General features: G+C 54.3%; 1 protein-coding gene and 2 non-coding genes across 3 annotated transcripts; 1 reads left to right on the top strand and 2 right to left on the bottom strand.

Annotated features, from left to right (window-relative positions):
* Positions 1 to 25,346, top strand: ZSWIM4 (zinc finger SWIM-type containing 4). Its single transcript, XM_018051215.1, has 14 exons — positions 1 to 153; positions 2,355 to 2,556; positions 4,208 to 4,564; positions 5,890 to 6,038; positions 6,121 to 6,271; positions 7,442 to 7,609; positions 8,416 to 8,772; positions 10,063 to 10,200; positions 10,533 to 10,787; positions 11,432 to 11,567; positions 15,504 to 15,658; positions 17,514 to 17,677; positions 19,313 to 19,394; positions 19,875 to 25,346. The coding sequence occupies exons 1-14, from the start codon at positions 1 to 3 to the stop codon at positions 20,732 to 20,734; spliced, it is 3,327 nt and encodes a 1,108-aa protein (XP_017906704.1). The 3' UTR covers positions 20,735 to 25,346.
* Positions 24,850 to 24,932, bottom strand: MIR27A (microRNA 27a). The gene has a single exon (NR_129682.1). It is a non-coding gene; the product is annotated as a microRNA 27a (primary transcript).
* On the bottom strand, positions 25,033 to 25,107 carry MIR23A (microRNA 23a). Its single transcript, NR_129671.1, has one exon. It is a non-coding gene; the product is annotated as a microRNA 23a (primary transcript).

Raw genomic sequence — 25,558 nt, 5'->3', positions numbered from 1 at the left:
ATGGACCCCCCAGCGGCCAAGCGGAGCCGGGGCTGCCCCGCAGGACCGGAGGAGCGCGACGCCGGGGCCGGGGCCGTGCGCTGCCGGGGCCGGCCCGAAGCTCTGCTGGATCTCAGCGCCAAGCGAGTAGCCGAGAGCTGGGCCTTTGAGCAGGTGAGCGAGAGGCGGGGTGGGGAGGAACCCACTCCTAGCCTCTTCCTAGACATATCTTTTCCTCCCCCTGCCCAGACCCCAGCCTCCGGACCTGTCCCCATCGAAGACACCTCCAGAGATCCCCCAAATCCTTAATTCTGCCCAAGACACCCCCTCATCCTCCCATTTCACTCCTTCCACCCCCATCCCTTCCTGGGACAACTCTGCTCTTCAGCCCACAAGACCCAGGAATACCGGAGTGCCCCAGATCCAATTCGGGACCCTTTTTCTCCTCCTGCCCCGTGGTCTTCTTACAACACTGCATACCTCTCTTGTCCCACCTTATCCTCATCCCCAGTTAGAGCACCCCATTCAATCCTCAATCCTCTCTCCAACTCTTAGGACCGCCTCCACTTGGGAACAGACCAGATCTCAGGACCTAGAGACCTAACATTTCTGACCTACACCCCCTTAGAGGACTCTCCCACATATATAGATCCCAGGCCCAAGACACCCTTTTCTGTCTCCGATCCCTGCCTCCAGCCTCCACAACCCACTTATCCCATGGGGACACCTTCTTCTCTTGTCAATCCTTCACTCTGGCCCTAATACACAAGCCCCTGTCATTCTGGGACCACCTCCCACCTGGGGCTGCCCCTCCTGACTGGCTGCAGAGATTACTCCATTGTCAGAGTCCTCCCTCCCATTACTTCATGCCTACCCTCCCCTTTTCCCCACCCCTCACTCTCAACCATCTCAGTCCTTCCAGAGTTTGGCAGCAAGTGCGGGGCCAGTATCTTGCTACCTGGACAGGTGCACCTGGAACCGTGCCCCTATGGTCTCTGGGGGCCCTGCCAGGATGGCCCCAGGGCAGAAGCTATTAGAGTCAACTTTCCCAGCCTCAGTGGAGTTGTGGCTAGGACCTGACCAAGCCTTCCTCAGCCCCGACAGGTTCTGTCCTCTCTTTGGCTTTGGGTGGCTTTCTTTGCTCCCTGGCCTCAAAAGAATTAGGGAGTCTGCCTCGACCAATGGGTCTGGGCCAAGTGTGGATGGGGCGGGCTCTGATTCATGGCCTGGAAAATCCCTCCTTAGTCATCTGCCAACTGTCCCCGAGGCCCCGGGCGAATCACTGGTCCTCCCACTTCCCTTTGAAATCCAGGACTGGGGACTCTGAAGGGTCCCTGCTCCTTCATTGTGTGTGAGACCCCCAGGACAATCTTAAAACCTTCTCCAGGGCTCCCATGTACCTGCCTCAGGCAAGTCTGGTCCTAGTAAAGGTCTTACCCCACAGAAGCAGCTCTTTGGCAGTTGGTCTCCTTCTTACTTAAGGAAACAAGGGCACAGAGAGGTTGAGAAACTTGCCCAAGGACACCCAGCCAGTGAGTAGCAAGCCTGGACTGGAATGTAGGCTCAACCAGCTCAATTCATTGCCCAGAGCCCCCAGGGGTAGGCAGGACATTCGTTCTTTCCTGGGGACCCTTAGAAGCTGGAACAGAGAGCCTGTCTTGGAACCTGGAGCTCATCAGCTGTGGGATCCTGAACAAATGAATTCACCTTACTTCTGAGCTTAGAATCCCCAGGTTGCCAAAGTAGAATTAAGGGTATTTAATATGCATAAAACATTTAGCACAATGTAGGCTAAGACTGTGTAGGCCTGATCACTTGTCTTCTGATCACTTTTCTTTCCTCCTGCCCTACCGCAACCCCGCAAGCCTGAGGGGTGAGACTACCTTCCATTAGGATCCTGGGACCTGACATTCAAGAGGGAAGTGACAGAAAGTTCTATAATACTAACAATGGGCCAGGTGTTATTATAAGTGCTATACATATTAACACATATGTAATACTCATGACACCCAGAAGGCGGGTGCTCTTAACATCTCCTTCTTACACTTGAGAAAAACTGAAGCTCAGAGAAGCAAAGTGACTTGTCCAAGGTCATGCTACTTGTTTTCTTTCATTATTTTGGGCTTATGTCAGGTCTTAACTGTGGCAAGTAGGATCTTCACTGTGGCATCTTTTGTTGTAGTGGGTGGGCTTAGTTGCCCCACAGCGTGTGGGATCCTAGTTCCTGGACCAGGGCTTGAATCCACATCCCCCGCATTGGAAGGCAGATTCCCAGCCATTGGGCTGCCAGGGAAGTCCCCAGGGTCATGGTACTTGTAAGCAGCAAAGTCAGGGTTCCAGCACCTGGGTCTCTAACACAGCAGCCCTTCCCACAGGTTGAGGAGCGATTCTCCCGTGTGCCGGAGCCAGTCCAGAAGCGCATTGTGTTCTGGTCATTTCCACGCAGCGAGCGGGAGATATGTATGTACTCATCACTGGGGTACCAGCCCCCAGAGGGCGAGCACGACGCCCGGGTGCCCTTCACCCGCGGGCTGCACCTGCTGCAGAGTGGGGCCGTAGATCGTGTGCTGCAAGTAGGTGAGTGCCTGTCCCTCCAGCCCTGCCAGGGAGGCCAAGGGTCCAGAGCGTGTGTGGAGGAGCAGGGAGCTGGAAGATTCCAAAAGGCAGGCTTTGATGCCCAGAGAGGGTTGTACAGAATATTCTGTGCTCAGAATCAGGGATCTGCCTCGACCTGAGTCAGCTTAGTTGGGGGGTGAAGGTAGAAGTATGAGACAGGGAGGAGGCAGTGGTTTTGAGGAGCGATTATAAACCGGAAGTGAGGGGAGGTTCCAGACCTCAGGCAGTGGGACCCAGGAGTCCTCTGGGGCCAGGATTTAGAGCCAGAGATAAGAATGATCCTAGACTTCAGGCAGTGGGGTCCTTGGTAAGAGCTGGAGGCAAAGTTTGTTTTCTTTTTTTAATATTTATTTATCTTTTGTTGGGGCATGTGGACTTCTCTCTGGCGGTGGCACACGAGCTTAATTGCCTCAAGGCAGGCGGGATCTTAGTTCCTCGACACCAGAGATCGAACCCATGTCCCATACACTGACTGGAAGGAGGATTTCTAACCACTGGACCAGGGAACTGGCGAAGTTTTAGAGCCAGTGGTGAGAGACAGACTTAGACCTCAGGCAGAGAGATTCAGGTGGAGGTTGGGTTTATAGGTTTAGGGATGGTGTTGGACCTAAGGCAACGAGGATTTGGTGGGGTCTGGGGTGAAAGTTCACCAGCTCAGGGAGATGATGAAGGATAGGGAAGCCTGGCGTGCTGCTGTCCGTGGGGTCGCAAAGAGTCAGACACGACTGAGCAACTGAACAAAGGGTGAAAGTTGAGGATCATCGGTAAGGAGTACTCTTAAACCCCAGACAGCAGGGTCCAGGTGAAGGGAGGGGTGGAAGTGTAGCTAGAGATGAAGGATGAATCTAGACCTCAGGGAGCAGGGCTCAGATGGGAACCGGTGGAGACTGAGCCAGAAGGCAGATGAGCCTTGGAATGCCACACTTCACATGGGGGCAGGTCACGTCATCTCCCGGCTGGAGGCAGGGACTCAGCCAAGATGACCCTCTCTGAACCATGTCAGCCTGGGGGCCCCCTTGCCTGGACATGACCCAGCCAGCCACAGGCTCGGCCACCTCCAACTGGTATGAGGAAGCTGCTGTGTCCCTGCATGACACAGACGGGGCCGGCTGGAGCCTGAGCTGCCCAACCAGTCGGATGAGCCTGGCATCTGGGCTCCCCAGGGGCCAGGGAGGGGCAGGGGGTAATGGGGTGACCTGGCCCTTAGCTGGCCCCCAAAATTCAACCCCTCGCCCCCAAGATTCTTTGGTATCTTCTCAGGAAGTTCCAGGGTGCCTGGTGCCTGGGCAGTATCCATAATCATTCAAGGGCTTGTAGTAATATTATTCAGAATTAGAATAAGAACAAGCATTTATTTAACACTTACAGTCTGCAAACAGTATTCTACATTAACCTATTTCATCCTCATTACAAACACATGAGGAGGATGCCACCTCCACATTTATTCATTAATATTCCCATTTCACAGATGCAGACACTGAGGCCCAGCAAGGTTAGGTTACTTGTGCTAGGTTACTCAGCTGGAATTTGCACCTGGTCTTGCTGTACGTCGTCGTCAAGCACGACCCATCTCTGGGGTGACACAGCAGTGACAGCTTGGTTTTGGTCTTAGGGTTCCACCTGAGTGGAAACGTCCGGGAGCCAGGGGGCCCCGGAGAGCCCGAGCGGCTTTACCACGTCTCCATCAGCTTTGACCGCTGCAAGATCACATCTGTGAGCTGCGGCTGCGACAACCGTGATCTCTTCTACTGTGCCCACGTGGTGGCCCTGTCGCTGCACCGCATCCGGCACGCCCGGCAGGTGGAGTTGAGACTGCCCATCTCTGAGACACTCTCCCAGATGAACCGGGACCAGCTGCAGAAGTTCGTGCAGTACCTCATCAGCGCCCACCACACCGAGGTGCTGCCCACCGCCCAGCGCTTGGCAGACGAGATCCTCCTCCTGGGCTCCGAGATCAACCTGGTGCATGGTAAGGGTGCCCCAAGGCCTGATGGGAGAGGTGAGGCCCCAGCTCAAAGCCACCTTGCTTGCTGTGTGGCAGGCGTGTGTCACAGCATCCAGAGACAGCCTTGATCTAGGAATGAGGGTGGAGCACCACCACTGAGGCCAAGCTCACACACCTAGGAAGTGGCAGAACCTGGATTTGATCTGGCGCTGGGTAGATGAATGGTCGGAAATCAGCCAATGGGAAGATCCAGCCCCAGGGGAGAGGTGTCCCAAGATCGCAGGAGCAGGTCTGGGATCATGGATGGGTGGAGGTCATGAGGAGTATGTGTGGACTTTAGTGGGTGTCAGAGGTGGGCTATGGTTAGGAGACAGACCCGGAGGTGTTATGAATTCTGGGGTGGTTTGGAGCTACGAGTGTTGCTTAACTATAATGGTGGGAGGATGGAGTAAGATGGAGAGTAAATAGATGGATGAGTAACAGGTGTAGGCATGAATGGATATTTGAGGGTAGTGATGGGTGGCCGGAAGTTGTTCATGATGGAGTGCTGGGATGAACTGATGGTGTGGGAAAATGAATGGAATGAGTGGATGGGTGATTTACTGGGACAGTAGGTGAATGGGGAGTTGGTGGTACTTGGCAGTGGAGTTGGATGGGATGTGCTTTGATTGGGGAATTTGAGGTAGTGGACAGATGGGGTTGGTGGAAGCTTGGAAGGACCAAGGGGTACATGGATTGGGGGTGAGTTGATGGGTGCATGAATGTTGTTATACATAGACTGACCTGGTGGATGGATCAAGTATATAGGATGGATGGATGGACTAATGGATTGGTGGGTGTTTGGAGAGTTACAAATGAATGGATGGTTGGTGGGGAAAAAGACAGATGGAAAGTTAGAGTTAACTGGTTGGATGGATAGCATGGTTGTGTGAGTCAGTGGATGAATAGGTCAGTAGTGTTTTGAGTGGTTGGTACGGATGAGTTGGAAAGACAAATAGGGTTGGGTAGGTGGATGGATGGATGGACGGACTGATGGGATGGGTATGTAGATCAGTGAGCAGATGGGAGTTATGGGTAGGGTGGATGATGGGCTAATGGGGTAGGTAGGTGTGCTAAGGGTTATGCTGTGTGGATGGAAAGATGCATGGCATGACATGGGGGTGTGGATAGACCGGTGAGTGGTTTGAATGGATGGGTGGGTGATGCTTTGGGTAGGATGAGGATGGATGGGTGGGTGAGTGGGTTTTCAGGTGGGATGGATGGAATTTGGGGATGGGTTGGGTGATTTGGAGGACTGGTTGACATACTCCTTTCCCCAGCCCACATCTGTTTTCCCTCCCTTCCCGCAGGTGCCCCAGACCCCACAGCAGGCGCAGGCATCGAGGATGCCAACTGCTGGCACCTGGACGAGGAGCAGATCCAGGAGCAGGTGAAACAGCTGCTGTCCAATGGCGGCTACTACGGCGCCAGCCAGCAGCTGCGCTCTATGTTCTGCAAGGTGCTGCGTGGGCGAGCACGGGGGGCGGGGCTAGGCTCCGAGTCAGAGCGCCGCCCCTTCTCACCACCAGGTCTTGGCACAGGTGCGAGAGATGCTGCGGATGCGTGACTCCAATGGGGCGCGCATGCTGATCCTCATGACTGAGCAGTTCCTGCAGGACCCGCGGCTGGCCCTGTGGCGGCAGCAGGGCGCCGGCATGACGGACAAGTGCCGCCAGCTGTGGGACGAGCTGGGTGAGTCCCAGACCCCAAAAGCGGAAGCGCGGCGAGCACCTGGGCTCACCACCCTGAATCCGCCCTCATTCAGTACCACTGCCAATATACAAGGGCTGTACCGAGCGTTGGGGCTACCACAGGCAACAAAAGAGATTAAATACCTGCCTTCAGGGCTTCCCTGATAGCTCAGTTGGTAAAGAATCCGCCTGCAATGCAGGAGACCCCGGTTTGATTCCTGGGTCTGCAAGAGCCGCTGGAGAAAGGATAGGCTACCCACTCCAGGATTCTGACCTGGAGAATTCCATGGACTGTATAGTCCATGAGGTCACAAAGAGCCGGACTCTGAACGACTGAGCGACTTCATTTCTTCTTCTCAGAGAGCTGACACCTAATAGGGCAGACAGAGAGGAGAAAATCCCACAAGCCCATTAGGCCAGGGGTCAACACACGTTTTCCATAGGGCCAGATAGTTACTAGTTTTGGCTTTTTCAGGCTATTTGGGTTTTGTCTCAACTATTTGATTTTATCTGTTGTAGCAAAAAAGCAACCACAAACACATAACAAAGTAGGCATGGTAGCATTCCAATAAACTATATTTATGGACACTTTATTTATTTGAGTTTCATATCATTTTCACAAATCACAAAATATTTTTATTTATTCCCCACCCCCTCCACCATTTAAAAATGTAAAAATGAATCTTAGCTCAAAGGCCATTCAAAAACAGGTGGTGGGGGACTTTCCTGGTGGTCCAGTGGTTAAGACTTTGCATTTCCAAGGCAGGAGTACAGGTTTGATCCCTGGTTGGGGAACTAAGATCCCACATGCAGTGCAGCTCCAAAAAAAAAAAAAAGGCAGGTTTTATTTTCTCCACGGGTGGTAGTTTGCTGACCCCTGTGATTGAGAGTGATAAGTGCTATAGAGAAAAAAAAATTGCAAGAGGAGTCTGGCAGCCAGGGTTGGAGTCCTGACTTCTGTCTTCCCAGCTGTGTGACTTTGAGCAAGTGACTTTACCTCTCTGAGCCATAGAGTGAAGAGAGGATGAATTGCAACCTCAGAGGCCCAAGGGGAGAGTTAGGCAGAGACCAGTGCCCAGCACACAGCAGGCACTCCATAAGTGTGTGCTGCCCCTGCTGGCGTGAGTGCTGAGCCTCCTCCATGCCCACATTGGCTACCCTCCCTCCCCAGGGGCCCTGTGGGTGTGCGTCATCTTGAGTCCCCACTGCAAACCAGAGGAGCGGACGAGCTGGCTCCAGCTGCTTAGCAAGTGGGACAAGCTGGACGTGTGCCCGCTGGAGGAGGGCAATTACTCTTTTGATGGGCCCAGCCTGCAGCCCACTGCAGCCCTCATCCCAGGTAGGAGTGGGGTCCCTGTATTCCCCCCAACAAATCATCCCTATTGCCTGTAGCCTAGTCTCCCCATCATAGTGCTCTGGGGGAAAATGGAGGCAGGGCAGAGGGGACGAGCCCTTACCTGCCTCCTAGCCAGGAGACAGTGAGTGTCCAGGGCAGGGGCAGCAGGCAGCCTGAGGGACAGTGATGTGAAATACTTAAGATACCTGTAGTTCTGGGCTGACTCAGTCTCCTCCTGGCCATGGAGGCAGAAATCGGGTGGGGGGAAGGGGAAACAGAAAGAAAAGGAAACAGGTATTGAGAAGAGAAAGACAAGTAAAGACAGGCAGGGAGGGAGGGAGAGAAATAGAAGAGAGAGAAGGAAATTGAGTATGGAGGGAGAAAGACGGACAGACCCAGCTGTTCATTTGTGGTGGCTCAGATAGTAAAGAATCCACTGCAAAGCAGAGACCTAGGTTCAATCCCTGGGTCAGAAAGATCCCCTGGAGAAGGGAATGGCTACCCACTCCAGTATTCCTGCCTGGAGAATTCCATGGACAGAGGAGCCTGGCGGGCTATAGTCCATGGGGTCGCAAAGAATCAGACACGACTTTTTCATGTCGGACACTTTCACTTTCATGAAGGACTATGGTAGCTCCCCTGACACACACGCAACTTTAAGTCTTCTGAAAAAATTGGGGGCAATGATGGCACACTCGTCACTGTATCCAGACTCTAGGCCCAAGCTGGCACTTGGTGGGATAGAACTGTCCACTGCCTAACTGCTAGGGCCCCCCTCATGGGACCACATTTGGGCACCTCTCCCACAGGCCCAGAGGAGGAGGAGGAGGTGATGACAATGGCTGCAGGTTCCCGCCACACCGTGTTTAGCCGCGCCCTGCAGGCTGGGTCACTGCATTGGAGTGATGACCATCTGCAGAGGATCCTGGCCAGTGACTCCTACAGCCCCAACCTCACAGGCAACGGGGGCAGTGACAAACCAAGCTTCGACCCCCAGGGCCGCCCGCTTTGGCTGGGCGAGCCCTTCCCCACTACCTGTGCTCGTGTGGACACCCTGAGGGCCCATGGATACCCCCGCCAGGCCCTGCGGCTGGCAAGTGCCATAGTCAACACCCTCCGGCTGCAGCAGCGACATCAGCTACAGATTTACAAGCAGCAGAAAAAAGGTGGGCACCAATCTTATCATCGTGTCCTGGGGCTGAAGACACAAATGCCAACTGCTGGGGGCTGTGGCAACCTGGAGGGTCTGTGGGTACAACAGGAAAACAGACCACTCAAGGTGTGTTGAGCAGAAAGGAATTTAATACAGGGGACTGAGGGCTCACAGAACCAGTGAAAGGGCTGCCAGATTGAAAGTCAGGGAAGCCACTGCCTGGGTCCACAAACTTGAACTTCAGAAGCACGGAGTTCAGCTGCCTGTAGCCCTCACTGGGGGGAAAGTTCCCAAGAGACAGCCCACAACCTGCTGGCAAACCTTACATCTCTGCCCCAGACAGCCACACACACACCTACTCACAGCTGCTGCAGAAGAGTAATGGGCTCATTTTCTCCCACCTTTCACACCTTACACAAAGGAGTCTGGGAAATGTAGTTTCTATGCAGCCACCCACATGCCTTTGCAGAACATGGACCCAGCATGCCAGATCAGATTTTTCCAAGAGAGGCCAGAAATCTGGCTTCTTTGATGTGTAATTTCCTGTTTTGTTTTTTTCCCCCCAATATGGGAAACAAATTCAAAATTATATTCCATGTTGTTTGACCCTGAAAAAAAAAACATGTTCGTAGACTAGATATGGGGAGCAGGAGGGAGCCACCAGTTGCATACTCTGGGTGATGAGGTTGGGTTGATGGGTTAGTTACCAGGAAGTTGAACACAGGGTTTAATGAAGGAAAATGGGGCTTTGTATCTGAGCAGAACTCTAAACTAGCCTGGAAGCATAGGGAAAGCCCCCACCCTTTCCCTGGACCAGAGGAGGTGAGAGCTAAGCTTAGATCCTAAGGGTGTACATGAGGTTCCCAGGAAAAAGAGAGGGAGCAACTATATTCCAGGCAGAAGAAACAGCATGGGCTGGAACCCAGAGGCAAGGGAGAGCTCAGCTTGTGTGAGATGAGAGGATGTGCTTCCAGATGGGGTGGGTGCGTGACAGTCACGGGGAAGCGTTCATATCCGTCCTTGAGAGTGCTGAAAGCTGGTTGAACCTGAGAGAAGTGAGGATTAAGGGTTATATGAAGAGGAATGAGACTGGTTGGATGTTTTAAAAGTACCCAGTTTAGCCACGCCTCAGCCTGGGTGTGGGACAGGAGGCCAGGGAGGTGAGCATTACTGCAGAGCTCAAGAGGGCAGAGAGGAAGGTGCTGGATGGCTGTCTGGAGGCTGGGCTCTGGGTTTGGGAAGAGGAAGCCCTCCTGGAGGGTTGGTAGAAGGGTGGGCTTTGAACCTTTTTTTCTACCTTCAGAGCTACTGCAGAAAGGTTCCACCTGCATCACCAACATGGAAGGATGGGTGGGCCATCCCCTGGACCCCATTGGCTGCCTCTGCAGGGCACTCTTGGAGGCCTGTCGTCTAGAGGAGGAGACCCTCGCCATTTACCCAGGTATCCACACTGGGGACCCCTGGAGGAGGTGGGAGAATCACCACCCCTTGGCCGTGCTCCTTTGCCTAGTATTCCTATTACTTGGCCACACCCCTACACTTGGCCTGCCCTTTGGCCAGTAGCAGGTGCCAAGAGGCTTAGCTTCTGTAAGTGAGGCCACCATGGGCCTACCTGCTGTTGGAAGGTGGGTGCTACCTCCTGATGTGTGCAGAAACAGCTGGCTCTCCATAAATCTCCCCCACCCCTACAGTATCCATGTTTAAGGTCAGGGACCACTAGAGTCCCAGGAAAACGGGTTCCTCCCCAGTAGCCTTGGTGCCCTTCTCCCACAGACTCGGGCCCTGAGAAGCGGAAGGTGGCCTACCAGCACGTCCCTGTGCCGGGGAGCCCTGGGGAGTCCTATTTGGCAATGGCGCTAGAGGTGGCCCTGCTGGGCCTGGGACAGCAGCGGGCCCTGCCCGACGGGCTGTATGCCCAGGACAAGGTGGTGCGCAATGAGGAGCAGCTGCTGGCCCTGCTGGAGGAAGTGGAGCTGGACGAGCGGTTGGTGCAGGTCCTGCGCAAGCAAGCGGGACAGCTGCTAGAAGGTAGGGCCACACTCCTAAGCCAGGTTGTTCCTGAAACGTAGGGTCCAGTCCACTGCAGTGGTCTGGTTGCTGCTGGGTTGGGAGACCCAGCCTCTACCTCCACCTCCGGTACTTATTGTCTTACCTTATTGGTCGGTCACTAAGTTGCGTCCTACTCTTTGCGACCTCATGACTGCAGCACGCCGGGCTTCCTGGTTCTTCACTATCTCCCTGAGTTTGCTCAAACTCATGTCCATTGAGTCAGTGATAAACCATCCCATCATTACATACCTTGGCAGTTCCCTAAACGGGAGGTCCTAATTTTGGCCCCGCCTCAGAAAGCCTGCCAGCCAATAACGGCTGCTATTAATGAGCCCCGCCCCAACCCTATCCTTGTGAGGCCCCGCCCCTACCACTTAGGGAAGCTGGTTTGGCCGCGCCCCCAGAACAAGTGCAGCCCCGCCTTCACTCTGGCAACACCCTGCGTTTGAGTCCTACCCCTACCCAGGGGTCCCAAGGGTCTCTTTCCTTTTGGATTTTCCAGTACTTGTCTTAGTTTCAGCCCTGCTTCCACACCCCACGCTCTAGCCACTGGAATGTGAGGACCCCTGGGGAGAGGCGATTCACGCCCACACCTGGGGGTTGAGCTTGGGTTGCCCCCGCAGGGGGTCCTTTCAGTGGCTTTGGAGAAGTGCTGTTCCGGGAGAGCGTACCCATGCACACCTGTGCCCGCTACTTGTTTACCGCACTGCTGCCTCACGACCCAGACCTGGCCTACCGCCTCGCACTGCGAGCCATGAGGTGAGAAAATGCAGCGGGGGACTTCCCCCGGGGCGGGAGGGATTAGGGGATGGGAGGCTACCGGGAGCCCTATCCTTCCGCCTGCACGCACCACCTCGTTCATGCAGTCTCCATGCTGGCATTCCAGGCCGCTCTGTGCTCTTGATGATTAAATATAAATATGTCATATTATTTTGAATTAGAGAAATCTCCACATGACACAGAATTCAGAGTCCTTTTCTAGGTAAGTTTATCCCAACCTACCCAAAGCTCTCTGGAGGCAAGCAGTGTTACCACTTTCTTATCTATACTACAAGAGTCCAGATTTCTACAAACTTGTAATCTGAAAATTAAAACTTGGTTCTCCTTTACACCCATGATACATCCTGTTGTTTAGTCGCTAAGTCATGTCCGACTCTTTTTGTGACCTCATGGACTGTAGCCCACCAGGCTCCTCTGTCCATGGGATTTCCCAGGCAAGAATACTGGAGTGGGTTGCCATTTCCTTCTCCAGGGGATCCTCCTGACCCAGGGATCAAACCTCAGTCTCATGCATTGGCAGGCAGATTCTTTACCACTGAGCCACCAGGGAAGCCCCATACCTCTAGTACCTATTCTTTTTTTTTTTTTATGTTAATAACCTATTGGTTTCTTATGATGGTTAATCTTTTTTTAATATTTATTTAGCTGCACTCAATCTTAGTTGCCGTCCTCAGGATCTTTAGTTGAGGCACGAGGGCTCCTTAGTTGCAACATGCAGGATCTTTTAGCTGCGGCGTGTGAATTCTTAGTTGCAGCAAGTGGGATCTAGTTCCCTGACCAGGGATGGAACCCAGGCCCCCTGCATTGGGAGCACAAAGTCTTAGCCACTGGACCGCCGAAGAAGTCTCCTGTACCTATTCTTTGCACCTTGTTTTCACTGAACTTTTGCATCTTAAAGGCTCTATCCTGTCACATAACAGGTGACACTGTAGGGCGGTACCATGAAAAACCCAGTGTGAAACTGATAGACATTTCGATGTTGCAGTGAATGACCAGGTCACCCATTTCCCGTGCGCACCAGCAGATCATAGAAGCAGAATAGTAAAAGGGCCCGTCCGTAGTAAACCATGCCCAACCAATTAAGTGAAATCCGCCTCCCACTCTCTGATCCTGTCCTCCAGAGATACCTATTAACCATCTGAGAGCTTCCCTGGCTGTCCAGTGGTTAAGACTCTGCTTCCAATACAGGGGGATCGGGTTCAATCCCTGGTTGGGGAACTAGGATCCTATATGCCAAATGGCCTGGCCAAAAAAAAAAAAAAGTTTGAGGTGCATTTTCCAGAATATTTGAAAAAAATAATCTGCTAAGAGCCATGATTTAGAGAATACTCTTTTATGTGTTAGACTTTTTTTCTAAACCAGTGCTAGCAAATTACAACCCACGGGCCAACTTTGGCCAGCTGCCTGCTTTTGTGCAGCCCCTGAGATAAGAATGGTTTGTGTATTTTTAGACAGTTGGGAAGAAATAAAAAAAAATATTCTGTGACACATGAAAAATACGTGAAACCCAAATTTCAGTTTCTAGAAATAAAGTTTTATTGGCCCAGAGCACCACGCACTCGTTTGTGTATTGTCTGTGTCTGCTTTTACACAACAGTGACGGTTGTGACAGAGACCAAATGGCCTACAAAGCTGAAAATACTGGCTGTCCAACCCAGTGCAGAAGAAAAGGTGCCAACTTCTGATCTAAATCTGACTCACATCCCATATAATCTTCTAAACACCCCAGCGAAATAAGTATATTTACACCCATTTTACACATAGGTTGAAGGTGTGCCCCAAGTCATGTAGCAAAGTCATTTATTTATTTTTTTAATTTTTATTTATTGTATTTTTGGCGGTGCTAGGTCTTCATCGCTTCCCGCGGGCTTTCTCTAGTTGCAGAGAGTGGGGCCTACTCTTTGTGGCGCTGCTCAGACTTCTCACTGCACTGACTTCTTTTTCACGGAGCAGGGGCTCTCTAGCGCTCAGGCTTCGGTAGCTGTGGGCGTAGCTACTTGGTGGCACATGTGGGATCTTCACGGGCCAGGGATTGAACCCGTGTCTCCTGCATTGGCAGGTGGATTTTTAGCCACTAGACCACCAGGGGAGTGCAGCAAAGTCATTTTAGATATTTGGAACCAGAATAGTCTTGACTCCTTTTGCACGCTTTGGTTACATTTAACAGCTTTGTAGAACTTTCTTAACACCAAATGCATGTAAACAGTGAGCTGAGGATCAAAATATCTTACGGGGGCCCCCCATTGAGTCATTCAGCAAACGCGTGTTGTATGCCTGTTGTATATGGCAGGCATTGTTCTGGTGCTGGAGATGCAATGGGGACCCAAACGGTCAAGAATTCCTGCCCTCATGGAGCTGACATTGTAGTGAGGGAAAGACAGTAAGCACATTTATAGGTAGACTGTGTTGTATGGCAAATGGTGACTTGCAAGAAATGGGTAGAAGGGGTTGGGAGGGGAAGTTGCACTCTCCCATGTGTTGGGCATGTCAGGAAAGAGCTCACTGAAAGTATTTTTGAAATAATTGTATTCATTGATTTATTTTTGGCTGTGCTGGGTCTTTATTGCTGCACAGGCTTTTCTCTAGTGGCTGTATGTGGGCCTCTCGTTGCAGCAGCTTCTCTTGTTGTAGAGCACAGGCGTTAGGCACGCTGGCTTCAGTAGTGGTGGCACGAAAGCTCAGTAGTTGCCGCTCGCAGACTCTAGAGCACAGGCGCAGTGGTAACAGCGCACGACCTTAGTTGCTCTGCACCATGTGGAATCTTCCTTGACCAGAAATCGAGCCCGTGTTCCCTTCGTTGGCAGGTGGATTCTTATCCACTGCACCACCAGGGAAGCCCTGATGAGAGTGGTTTTTTTGTTTGTTTGTTTTGTTTTTTGAGAGTGTTATTAACAGTGGGTCAAAACTATGGTCTCTGACAAGATCAGGATATGAGCAGGGGCTGCAGACCCTTCATCTCAGGTGGTCGGGTCTCCTAATCTTGGTGAGTTTCTCCAGCCCCTTTAATCTTGCCTCAGGTGGTGTCTTGGCTGTTCCTCCCTTGATTAGCAACTGTTGGAATCCATCCTTTGGAACACAGGGAAGTTCCTGGAGACTGGAGTCTTTACTTCAAGAAATGCCAGACAGAAAGGCCTCTGTGCCTGGGATTCCCACAGGGCCCTGCTCAGTTTCAACTGCAGTGAACATCTTTGTCTTCTTAATTTTTACTGGAGTATAGTTGATTTACAATGTTGTGTGACTTTCAGGTGTACAGCAAAGTGAATTAATTATACATATACCTATGTGTGGGGCTTCCCAGGTGCCACTGGTGGTGGACACCCACCTGCCAATGCAGGAGACATAAGAGACATGTTTCGATCCCTGGGTCGGGAAGATCCCCTGGAGGAGAGCACGGCAAGCCACTCCAGTATTCTTACCTGGAGAATCCTACAGACCAGAGGAGCCTGGAGGGCTACAGTCGTTGGGGTTGCAGAGAGTTGGAGGTGACTGAAGCAACTTAGCAGCAAGAGCAGCATACCTATGTGTCTGTGTGTTAAGTCACGTCAGTCGTGTCTGACTCTGTGACCCCATGGACTGTAGCCCGCCAGGCTCCTCTGTCCATGGGATTCTCCAGGCAAGAATACTGGAGTGGGTTGCCATGCTTTCCTCCAAGGGATCTTCCCGACCCAGGGATTGAACCTGGGTCTCGTGTCTCCTGCATTGGCAGGCAGGTTCTTTATCACTAGCCCCATGTGGGAAGCCCCATGTATTTTATACATGCAGTAAACATCTTCAACACACATCTTCGTCTTCCTGGGTGCCCAGGGCTTTGCTGACTCTGGAGGGTAGGTTCTGGCTGCGGCAAGAGGCGTCTCCTAGAGAGGATGGAGAGTCCAGCCTTGTCTCACAGCAGGCTTGCTTCTCTTCTCACCCCAGGCTGCCCGTCCTGGAGACAGCGTTTCCAGCTGGAGAACCTCCCAGCAACCCGCTGGACTCCATCATGAGCAACCGCTTTCCCCGCTGGTTCATCCTCGGCCACCTGGAGACCCGCCAGTGTGAGCTGGCCTCTGCCATGCTGACCGCCGCCAAGGGTGAGGACCATGGCTGCCCCCACCGCTGTCCCCCTGCCCTTCACATTACTCCCCTCCCTCCTTACCCTCAGTCCATTCCTCTCGCTTACTTTTACTTACTCCACAGTTTTCCTTGGGGCTTCCCAGATGTTGCTAGTGATAAAGAACCTGTCTGCCAGTGCCGGAGACATAAGAGATGTGGGTTCAACCCCTGGGTTGGGGAGATCCCCTGGAGGAGAGCATGGCAGCCCACTCTAGTATTCTTGCCTGGAGAATCCCACGGACAGAGCAGCCTGGAGGGCTACAGTCCATGGGTTACAAAGAGTCGAACGCGACTTAGCGTGCGCCTCCGCAGTCTTCCTTGAGCACATTCTTTTTTTCTTTTGACCTGTGGGATCTTAGTTCCCCGACCAGGGATCAAACCCACTCCCCCTGCCGAGGAAGTGTGGATTCTTAATCACTGGACCAACAGGGAAGTCCCTTCTTGAGCACCTTCTGTATATACCAGGCACTGCCCCAGACGCTGAGCCCCAGTAGCAAACAAAACTGTCCCAAATCCCATGCTCTGTGGTGTTATTCCTAGGGAGGGCAGACAGACAGTAAATAAGGTAAAGAAGACAGTTATGCAGTGGGAGGTAATAAGTGCTATGAAGAGGCATACAGCAAGTTGACATTTAAGCCACAATGTCAAGGTGAAGGTGGAGGAATGCCAGTACCTGGTGTCTTAGCTCAGCTGCCGTAACGAACTACCACAGATGCGGTGGTTTAAGCGACAGAAAGTTATTTTCTGACAGTTCTGGAGGCTGGAAGTTCAAGATCAGGGAGCCAGGACAGTCAGCTCCTGGTGAGGGCTGTCTTCCTGGCTTACAGATGACTGCCTTCTCACTGTCCTCACATGACAGAGAAAGAGAGATCTCTGGTTTCTCCTGTCCGTATAAGGACTCTGATCTCATCCAGGGGGCCCTAGCCTCATGACTTCATCTAAACCAAATTACCTCCCAAAGGTCTGCCTCTAAATACAATCACTCTAGAGAGTTAGGGCTTCAGTGTATGAATTTTGGGAGGCACAGTTCAGTCCACAGCATCTGGGAAGAGTATTCCAGGCAGAAGGAACAGCCAGCACAGAGTGCCTGGTTATATTTAAGAAGCAGAGAGGAAGCTGGTGTGGCTGGAGCTGAGTAACAGAATTGTAGGATTTAGGTGGACAATAAACAGTAATAAAAGTTGACATATGTGCATATGTTTGCATGCTCAGTCGATCAATCATGTTAGACTCTTTGTGACCCCATGGACTAGCCCTCCAGGCTCCTCTGTCCATGGGATTATCCCAGCAACAATACTGGAGTGGGTTGCCATTTCCTCCTCCAAGGGATTTTCCTGACCCATGGACTGAACCCGTGTCCCCTGCAGCTCCAGCGTTGGCGGGTGGATTCTTTACCACTGAGCCACCTGGAAGCCAGTCACATATTAAGGCCTTGCCATATTAAGGCCTTTACAAGTATGGGCCCACTGCAGCCCTGTGTGACATGTACCGAGGTATTAGTATTATCCATTGTACAAATGGGGCAGCCAAGGCATGGAGAGGTGAAGTGAGTTGCTCAAGAGCACCCTGGCATCTGGCATCTGCTGGGTCCAGAATTGGTGCCCTTGACAGTTAGGGGTCCAGCGGCTTCCTCCCACAGAAAGGGAAGGGGCAGAGGAGAGATAAAGGGGAGTGCCAAGAGTGGTCTAGGTCTTCATAGAACCATCGCCAGGTGATCACCATCCACATTCACACGTTTGGACGTGTGTGGAAGAAATTGTGTGAGCAGGTCCGGCAGCATCTGGCTGGTGCGGGGTATGCCCATGATATCTTCTGTCCCTCCCCCAACTCTAGGAGACCCCAAGTGGCTGCACACAGTACTGGGCTCCATCCAACAGAACATCCACTCTCCAGCTTTGCTTTTCAAGCTGGCGCAGGATGCCTGCAAGACTGCCACCCCGGCCAGCGCCCCGCCGGACACGACGCTGTTGGGCATTGCGCTGGAGCTGGGCCTTCAGGTGAGAGCCACGGGAGCGAGCCTGGGGGCGAGGCCAGGTGGGCCTGAGGGTGGGGCAAGGGCCCGCTTAGGGGTGGGGCCTGAGTGCAAGGTTTTTCTGGAGGCGGGACCTAAGGGTAAGCTTCCTGTCCTTTAGGGGCGGGGCCTGGGTGTGAATGGCATCTCTGGGCGGGGCTACAAAGGAACGGTCTGGGAGAGGACTCCTGAGAGTGAGGGCCTGAAGTCACCAGTGAGGGTGGGGCCTATGAATACTCAGTTGCAGACCCTGAAGGTGAGAATCTACTTCTGGAGGTGTGGCTGAGGACACGGAAGGGGATCACGGAGCATGCAGGTGGCCACAAGAGGGAGCAGAACCTACGTGTGTTGGCCTGGGGTTAATGTGCCATAAGGACCATGAGTGGGCGGGGCTAAACGGACTAGCCTACCTACTAGAAGCTTTCTTTGGGAAAGGGCCTGCAGGGGACCGCAGCGAGAAGGAGGCCTCACTACTGAGGGGCGGGGCTTAGGGAAGGTCCTGCGAGTGAAGAGCCACCTCTGGGGGTGGGGTCTGTGGTTGAAAGTCGTGGAGGTAGGACCTGCAGGTGAGTGTCCAGGTCCTCCTCAGGGACCCGGACGAGGGACAGCGCTGTAAGGGCAAGGCAGAGGCAAGGGCGCAGCTTGAGGGCATAGACAAGTATGGGGCTCATGGGGGCAAGGTCTCAGTGGCAAAAGTAAAATAAGAGAATAAGGTACAGATTCAGGTGACATCTTCCCAGTGTAGAACTGGCCAGCAAAGGGCAGACAAGTGGCAGAATTGGCCTCTGAACGACGCCGTGAAGGGGGTGGAGCTCTTGTGGGGGAATGTGGGGGTTGAGATAAAGGCGGTGTTTTGGGGGTTTTTTTTGGCTGTGTCAGGTCTTAGTCATAGCACACAGGATCTTTGATCTTTGTTGCTCCATGCAGGATCTTTAGTTGCAGCAGGCAGGATTTTTTTTTTTTTTTAGTTGCAGCATGTGAGATCTAGTTTCCGGACCAGGGATCGAACCTGGGCCCTGTGCATTGGGAGCATGGAGTCTTAGCCACTGGACCATCAGGGAAGTCCCCAAGGGTGGTGCTTCAGGGTGGTGACCCTACTAATTAGGAGCTTCCAGGCAGGACCTGGGCTTGGGGCCTCAGGAGAAAGGCCAGCAAGGATGGTGCTTATTGGGGGTGGGACCTGAAGAAGGTGGGAGCTGTAATGGCAGGTGCTTTGTATGGGGCCTCAGGGGGAAATCTGACAGGAAGCACAGAAGTTTCCAGAGAAAAGCGGCAGGTTGGTTAGTTGTCCCAGATAGGATCCATGGGACCTTAGAATAACACTACCAGTAATGGCTGGCGTCAGCTGAGCACATTGAAACAGTAGGCACTGTACAAAAAGCTTTACTTACTACACACTTTCGCTTGATTCTCACAACTAGGTGAGGTGTAGATACTATTTTTATCTCCATTTTACAGATGAGGAAGCTGAGGTCCAGACAGGTGAAGCCCCTCGCCCACACTGTATGGCTTTGATTCAGTCCTCAACTTCTGAGTTTCCTGGGGCCCCTCAGAATCTTCCACCCCCTCTCGTAGGCCTCCCTTGGGTGACCCCCTTCTCTCCCTATGGCCCGTGCTGCAGGTGATGCGGATGACCCTGAATACCATGACCTGGCGTCGGAGGGAGATGGTGCGCTGGCTGGTCAGCTGTGCCACAGAAATCGGTGAGAGCCCCCAAGGGAACTCACAACTCACCTCCATGCAGAACCAGGAAGGCAGGAGGGAGAAGCAGAGCCATTTCCTGGACCCCAGTCCCTGCTCTGGGCTGGGCCAGGAGGAAATGATGGGCATGGGGGAGGGCAGGGTGTGTCTAGCTGAGCCTGGAGGCTGGCCAGGCTAAAGAGGCTTGGAGAACGGACAATCCCTCCAATGCTTAGCACCCACCTTCCCAGTTCCTACCCAGCCCAGCTGCCCTCTGCTCCCTTAGAAAAGTAAAGTGAAGTTTCTATCAAGCCTGGAGTGGAGGTAGAGGGGATACAGCTTTATTCTTGCCTGGTGGGAACTGTAGGTCAGGGTAAACTTGTACACATAGGTACACCCATGCACAGATAAATCCCTAGAAAAGCCATGCACGCAGGGTAAACCCATGCACAGGTGAATCCCTGCCCCGTGCCCAGCCGGTGTCACCCTCTCGTTTCCCGTAGGCCCGCAAGCCCTGATGAACATCATGCAGAACTGGTACTCCTTATTCACCCCGGTGGAGGCGGCCACCATCGTGGCCGTAACGGGCACCACCCATGCCACGTTGTTGCGGCTGCAGCTGGATGCAGCCCGGCGGGAGGAGCTCTGGGCCTGCGCACGCACCCTGGCCTTGCAGTGCGCCATGAAAGACCCGCAGAACTGCGCCCTGCCCGCCCTCACCCTGTGCGAGAAGAACCAGGCGGCCTTCGAGGCAGCCTACCAGATTGTGCTGGATGCAGCCGCCGGCGGCCTGGGCCACGCCCACCTTTTCACCATGGCGCGCTACATGGAGCATCGCGGCCTGCCGCTGCGGGCCTACAAGCTGGCAACGCTGGCCCTGGCGCAGCTCAGCATCGCCTTCAACCAGGACAGCCACCCGGCAGTCAATGATGTGCTCTGGGCCTGCTCGCTCAGCCACTCACTGGGCCGGCACGAGCTCTCGGCCATCGTCCCCCTCATCATCCGCAGCATCCACTGCGCCCCCATGCTCTCCGACATCCTGCGCCGCTGGACCCTCTCGGCACCCGGCCTGGGGCCCCTTGGGGCTCGCCGGGCTGCCAAGCCTCTGGGTGCCGACCGGGCACCGCTGTGCCAGCTGCTGGACGCGGCCGTATCAGCCTACATCACCACCAGCCACTCGCGCCTGACGCACATCAGCCCGCGTCACTACAGTGACTTCATCGAGTTCTTGGGCAAAGCTCGTGAGACTTTCCTGCTGGCGCCCGATGGACACCTGCAATTCGCCCAGTTCCTGGAAAACCTCAAACAGACCTACAAGGGCAAGAAGAAGCTCATGCTCCTGGTGCGGGAGCGTTTCGGCTGAGGGTCGAGATGCAGACGGTGGGGGCATCCTCCCTTCGCCCCTGCCCCTGTGGCACTCGCTCTCTATCAGGGGCGTCGACGCTGAAGGCCCGTGTGGCGTTTCAGTATTAAGTCAGGGAAGGAGCCCAGCTGAAGCTGGGTGGTCTTGCCTGCCATCCCCCACCCCCCAAGTCCAAAAGGAGGTGGGAGGCAGGAGGTGGCATCCTGCCACGTGCGTGCCTAGGAGCGTGCAAGCGAGTGTGCAAGACACAAGGATCAGAAGCCATACCAGCACCCAGAGGCCTGGAAGGGGGTGTGTGCTTGTGCAGCTGGTATGACCCCATTGTGAGCACCCAGAAGCGATAGTCAAGCTCTCCCTTCCCAAAGCTACAGCTCTGTCTGGAGCTGCAGGGGCAGCGGGGAGTGCTGGGAAGCAAGACTCTCCAGACACTGGTTTTCGAAGTCAGAGTAGCATACAGACCCTCTCTGTGCCCAACTCTAGGTGGATAGAGGGCTTGTGTTAGGGCATCTAAACTTTTGTAATACCCCCTCACCCTCCACCCGCTCCTCAGGGGCCCCACTGGTAGCCCTATACCCTCTCCAGGCTGCCCAACGGGAACCAATGTTTCACCCCCACTGAAGGATTTGAAGAGGCTTCAGGCCTCGGCCACATACCTCACCCCCTCATCCTGCCAGGACTCTGTTGGGTGCCAGGGTCCCAGGGTAGGCTGGGGGAATCATTATTGCCCCTCCCCCTACCTACTAGTCACTGGACTTACAACTCAGGAACCGAGCCAGACTCACAGTGTCCTCCAAACCTGGTGTGGGGGAAGACAAGCACAGGCAAGCCAGAGACCCCTCCCCCCGCCCCCTCTAGAAAGGGGCCAACATCTTAGCATTTTTTGGCTGGCTGTGTGTCTCTCCTTTTCTCCTCCTCTGCCTGCTCTGTCCTTCATCTTATTCCGTCTTCCCATATTTCCATCTAGCCTGTCTTTCTGTTCGCATTCCCAGTTGCTGTCTGTTTGGCCTCCCTCCCCCCAGCTTGGCCTAGGGAGAAGAAGAAAGTGTCCCACTCCCAATCACCTGCCTCTGTCTTTTCTCCTCTTGTAATTAAGGACAAAGATCACCGAATTTTGTAACTTTTTTTCTATTTATTGAACCACATATTGTATTTACTTTTTTTTTTAAGATTGAACACAGCTTGTTCTTTTAAATTTTAGTTTGAGACTAAAGTGTGTGCTCCTCCCCCAATGCGGCCCCTGCCCGGGCACCCTTTTCCCCCTGTAGAAAATCTCCAGCCTCTTCTCTGGGAATAGCTTCAAGCGACGGGTGCAATGGGAGCCACTGTCGGCTGCATCCAGTGCTAAGAATATGGATGATAGTAGACAGGGATGGAGAGCTCACTGTGAGCAAGCCTAGTGTTTATATCTGTGCTTTACACCTGTCATCTGTTACGACACCTATCTGAGGAGAAAGCCGAGGCTCCAAAGTTTAAGGAAAGGGCGTGGAATTTTAAAAAGTGACAGCTCTAGATTTAGTACCTTGCTGGGCCCGGGACACTGCTCACCCCAAGCCGCTTGGTCCATGCAGTGCTGAGAATGGCCACTAGAGGGTGCCCTGGCTCCAGACACTCGCTATTGAGGTTCCCTGTGTGCGTTCTCGGTTGCTCAGTCCTGTCTGACTCTGCGACCGACTGTGGCCGTCAGGGCTCCTCTGTCCATGGGACTTCCTGGCAAGAATACTGGAGTGGGTTGCCAGTTCTTACTCTAGAGGATTTTTCCTCAACTAGGATCGAACCCAAGTCTCCTGCGTCTCCTGCATTGGCAGGTGGATTCTTTACCACCAGGGAAGCCTCGCTATCGGGGTTATTTGTAAGCTTCTAAGCACGTGGCAGGGGTGGGAGGGTTCCTGTCAGGTGCTGGGTGCAGCTGGGTGGGGAAGACACAGCCCCCAAAAGCGGGAACGCGGTTTAGACTAGGCCTTGGTGGGCGAGGTTCTTGCGGAGATGACGTGGGCACGGTCAATACTGGGCGCGCCTAGGGCGTGTCTGGGCTCCTACCCAGCGGATGCGGGACCTGAGGGGTGGCGGGAAGGCCTTTAGTTTCCTCTAAAGGTTTCCTGCCTTTAGAGACTGACGGACAGAGGGACTGACTGACTGGGTCGGCGTCAGGGCCGGGGCAGGCGAGGACAGAGGCTTCCGGGACGGGCGGGGTTCAGAGCGAGGCTGGGCGGGGCCAGCAGCTGGAGGACACCAAGGTCCTGCGCGCAGGCGTGGGCGGGCCTTCCCTGGCGCTGGGCAAGGCGATTGGCTCTTGGCACCGCCCTGCGCTGGAGGGAACCAGTTGGAGGTGACCCCACCTTCTGCCCCGCCTCACACATTCCCGCAGGTATTTGAGGGGAGACCCGAGAGGACCCACAAGCTCCTTAGCGCCGCCTGGAGGCCTGGCAGGGTAGAGGCGGTAGTCCTGAGGGCTCTATCTCAGCCTTGGCCCTTGGGGTTCCCGGCTGCCTTCAAATGTTCTCAGACTTTGGGGCACCCCTTACTGTGCCCCTCGGCTCTCCAAGTCATCTGCAGATATCCCCACAGACCTAGGGTGCCACTCAGGTCCCAGTTACAGCCAAACGTCCTCCTTGGGCCCACATACACAATTCCCCACCACCGTTCTCAGATAGCAGACACCTCAAATCTTACCCCCAATCCAAGTTGTCCCTATTTATGTCTAAGTCACCCCTAAATGTCATTAGATCAACACCATCCGGTACCAGTTATCTTTAAATGTCCAGTGTTTTCTTCCAGGTCACCCTCAACCACCAGCTTAGATTGGGTCCCATTCCCTTCCACCTCACCCCTGAACATGGAGCATTCCTTATCACCCTCCCATCTAGGCTCCAGTTCTTGTCACCACACCGACCCTGAATGTCTGTCCCTCCAGCCCACCCCTGAACCCCAGGACACTCAAGTTCACCTTTCCATGATAAGGGCACCCTTTCCACCCCAAATGACTAAATTGTCATCTTCTCCAGAGTGGGCAGGGTAGGGCTGGGGATCCTGGGAGGTGAGAAGCGCAGGAGGCCAGGACAATAAATTCAGACCCATCAACCCTCCCCAGACAAAAAGCCAGGACTCCAGGGTTGCAGACTAGAATACATCACAAACCACCAGACCAGGCATAAGCCAGGGGCCAGCTTTTATTTAACTGGACAGCAGGCTCAAGACACAGCAGAGACTTCCCCAAGCTTCGCTGGAGGAGGGGTACACTGAGCCAACTCTTGACAGCTTGAGGGGCTTCACTCTACATCCCTAGTTTCACCCCTAGAAGAGCCCTATTCCATCTGATGATGAATACAGTCTTAACTCTTCCATGCCCTGGACCCACCCAAGGACTGAGCAGGCCTGCTTGCGTCCTCTGGGCCCACAGGGACCTCATTCCCCACCCCATGTGCCAGGAGGGTGCCATGGCCCCTCCTCCCAAGTTAGGAAGCCACAGAGCCCAGGGAGAAGGGGCCAGGCAGGTTCAGGTCAGGCCAGCCTGGTTCCGGAAGCCCGGAGTTGGCATTTAACGGTCTGGGGGGCCCAAGGCAGCTTCCTCTTGGGTAACTGGCTGCTGGGAAGATGCAGGCCAGCCAGGCCCCCACCAGGCTTGGACGAGGAGGGGCCGAGGGTCAGCCAGGCAAGGACACATCTGGCTTCCTTTCTTCACGGAAGGGCCAGCCAGCCAGCCAACCGCCTGTCTGCTCATCCTCCCTGGGAACACAGCCCAGTCTTGAGTTGGGACTGGGGGGGTGCGGGGGCAGTCCCCAAGTGCAGAAATTGGAGTAGGGGGCCTGCAGCAGACAGCTGGGTTCACCAACCCCATCCCAGGCTCCACCCATCCCCAGGTTCCTCCTCTGGACCCAGGTCCCAGGCCGGCAGGGTCCTCATTTCTTCCCCCAGGCAGCGACTGGCTCACCCAAGGAGGGCAGGGGCCACAGCAGACTCCAAGGGGGCTTGACTCCTGTTCCTGCTGAACTGAGCCAGTGTGCACAAATCAACTGTGTTTCAGCTCAGTAGGCACGGGAGGCAGAGCCCAGGGAGGCCCCGAGGTTGGCCAGGCAGCAGAGGGGGAGAGGTGGCAGGGCCAGAGGTGGCGGCAGGGCCCCGGGGGGGCGGAACTTAGCCACTGTGAACACGACTTGATGTGGACCTGCTCACAAGCAGCTAAGCCCTGCTCCCCAGGCCAGATGTGAGCGGTGGGGGCCTCTCTGCCACCCCATCCCCATCCCCAGGGTCAGCGTCCTCAGCGGCGGCAGTGGCAGTGGCGGCCCCGGAGGCAGGGCTCAGGGTCGGTTGGAAATCCCTGGCAATGTGATTTGTGACAGGCAGCAAATCCCATCCCCAGGAACCCCAGCCGGCCATGGCACCAGGGTCGAGGGGCAGGGCACCGGGCAGGGCCAGCAGCTGGCACCTAGGAGAGACGAAAGGAGGTCGTGAGATTTGAGGACACCTGCCTTCCATGTCCCCCCTTGCCGCCATCCTTTGAGGTCTCGCAGAGAAGCCGCTTTCCCCATGTGCGTCCGTGCCGTCGCTTCAGTCGTGTCTGACTCTTGCGACCCCACGGACTATAGCCCATCAGGCTCCCCTGTCCATGGGATTCTCCAGGCAAGAATACTGGAGTGGGTTGCCATGCCCTCCTCCAGGGAATCTTCGCCACCCAGGGATCGAACCCTCGTTCTCTTGTCTCCTGCGTTGGCAGGCGGGCTCTTTACCACTAGCGCCACCCGGGAAGGCCTTCCGCATGTGCTGCTGCTGCGGCTAAGTCGCTTCAGTCGTGTCCGACTCTGTGCGACCCCATAGACGGCAGCCCTC

This window comes from Capra hircus, chromosome 7 (genome assembly GCF_001704415.2).
Source record: "Capra hircus breed San Clemente chromosome 7, ASM170441v1, whole genome shotgun sequence".
NCBI lineage: Eukaryota > Metazoa > Chordata > Mammalia > Artiodactyla > Bovidae > Capra > Capra hircus.
This window is presented reverse-complemented; position numbering and strand designations above follow the sequence as displayed.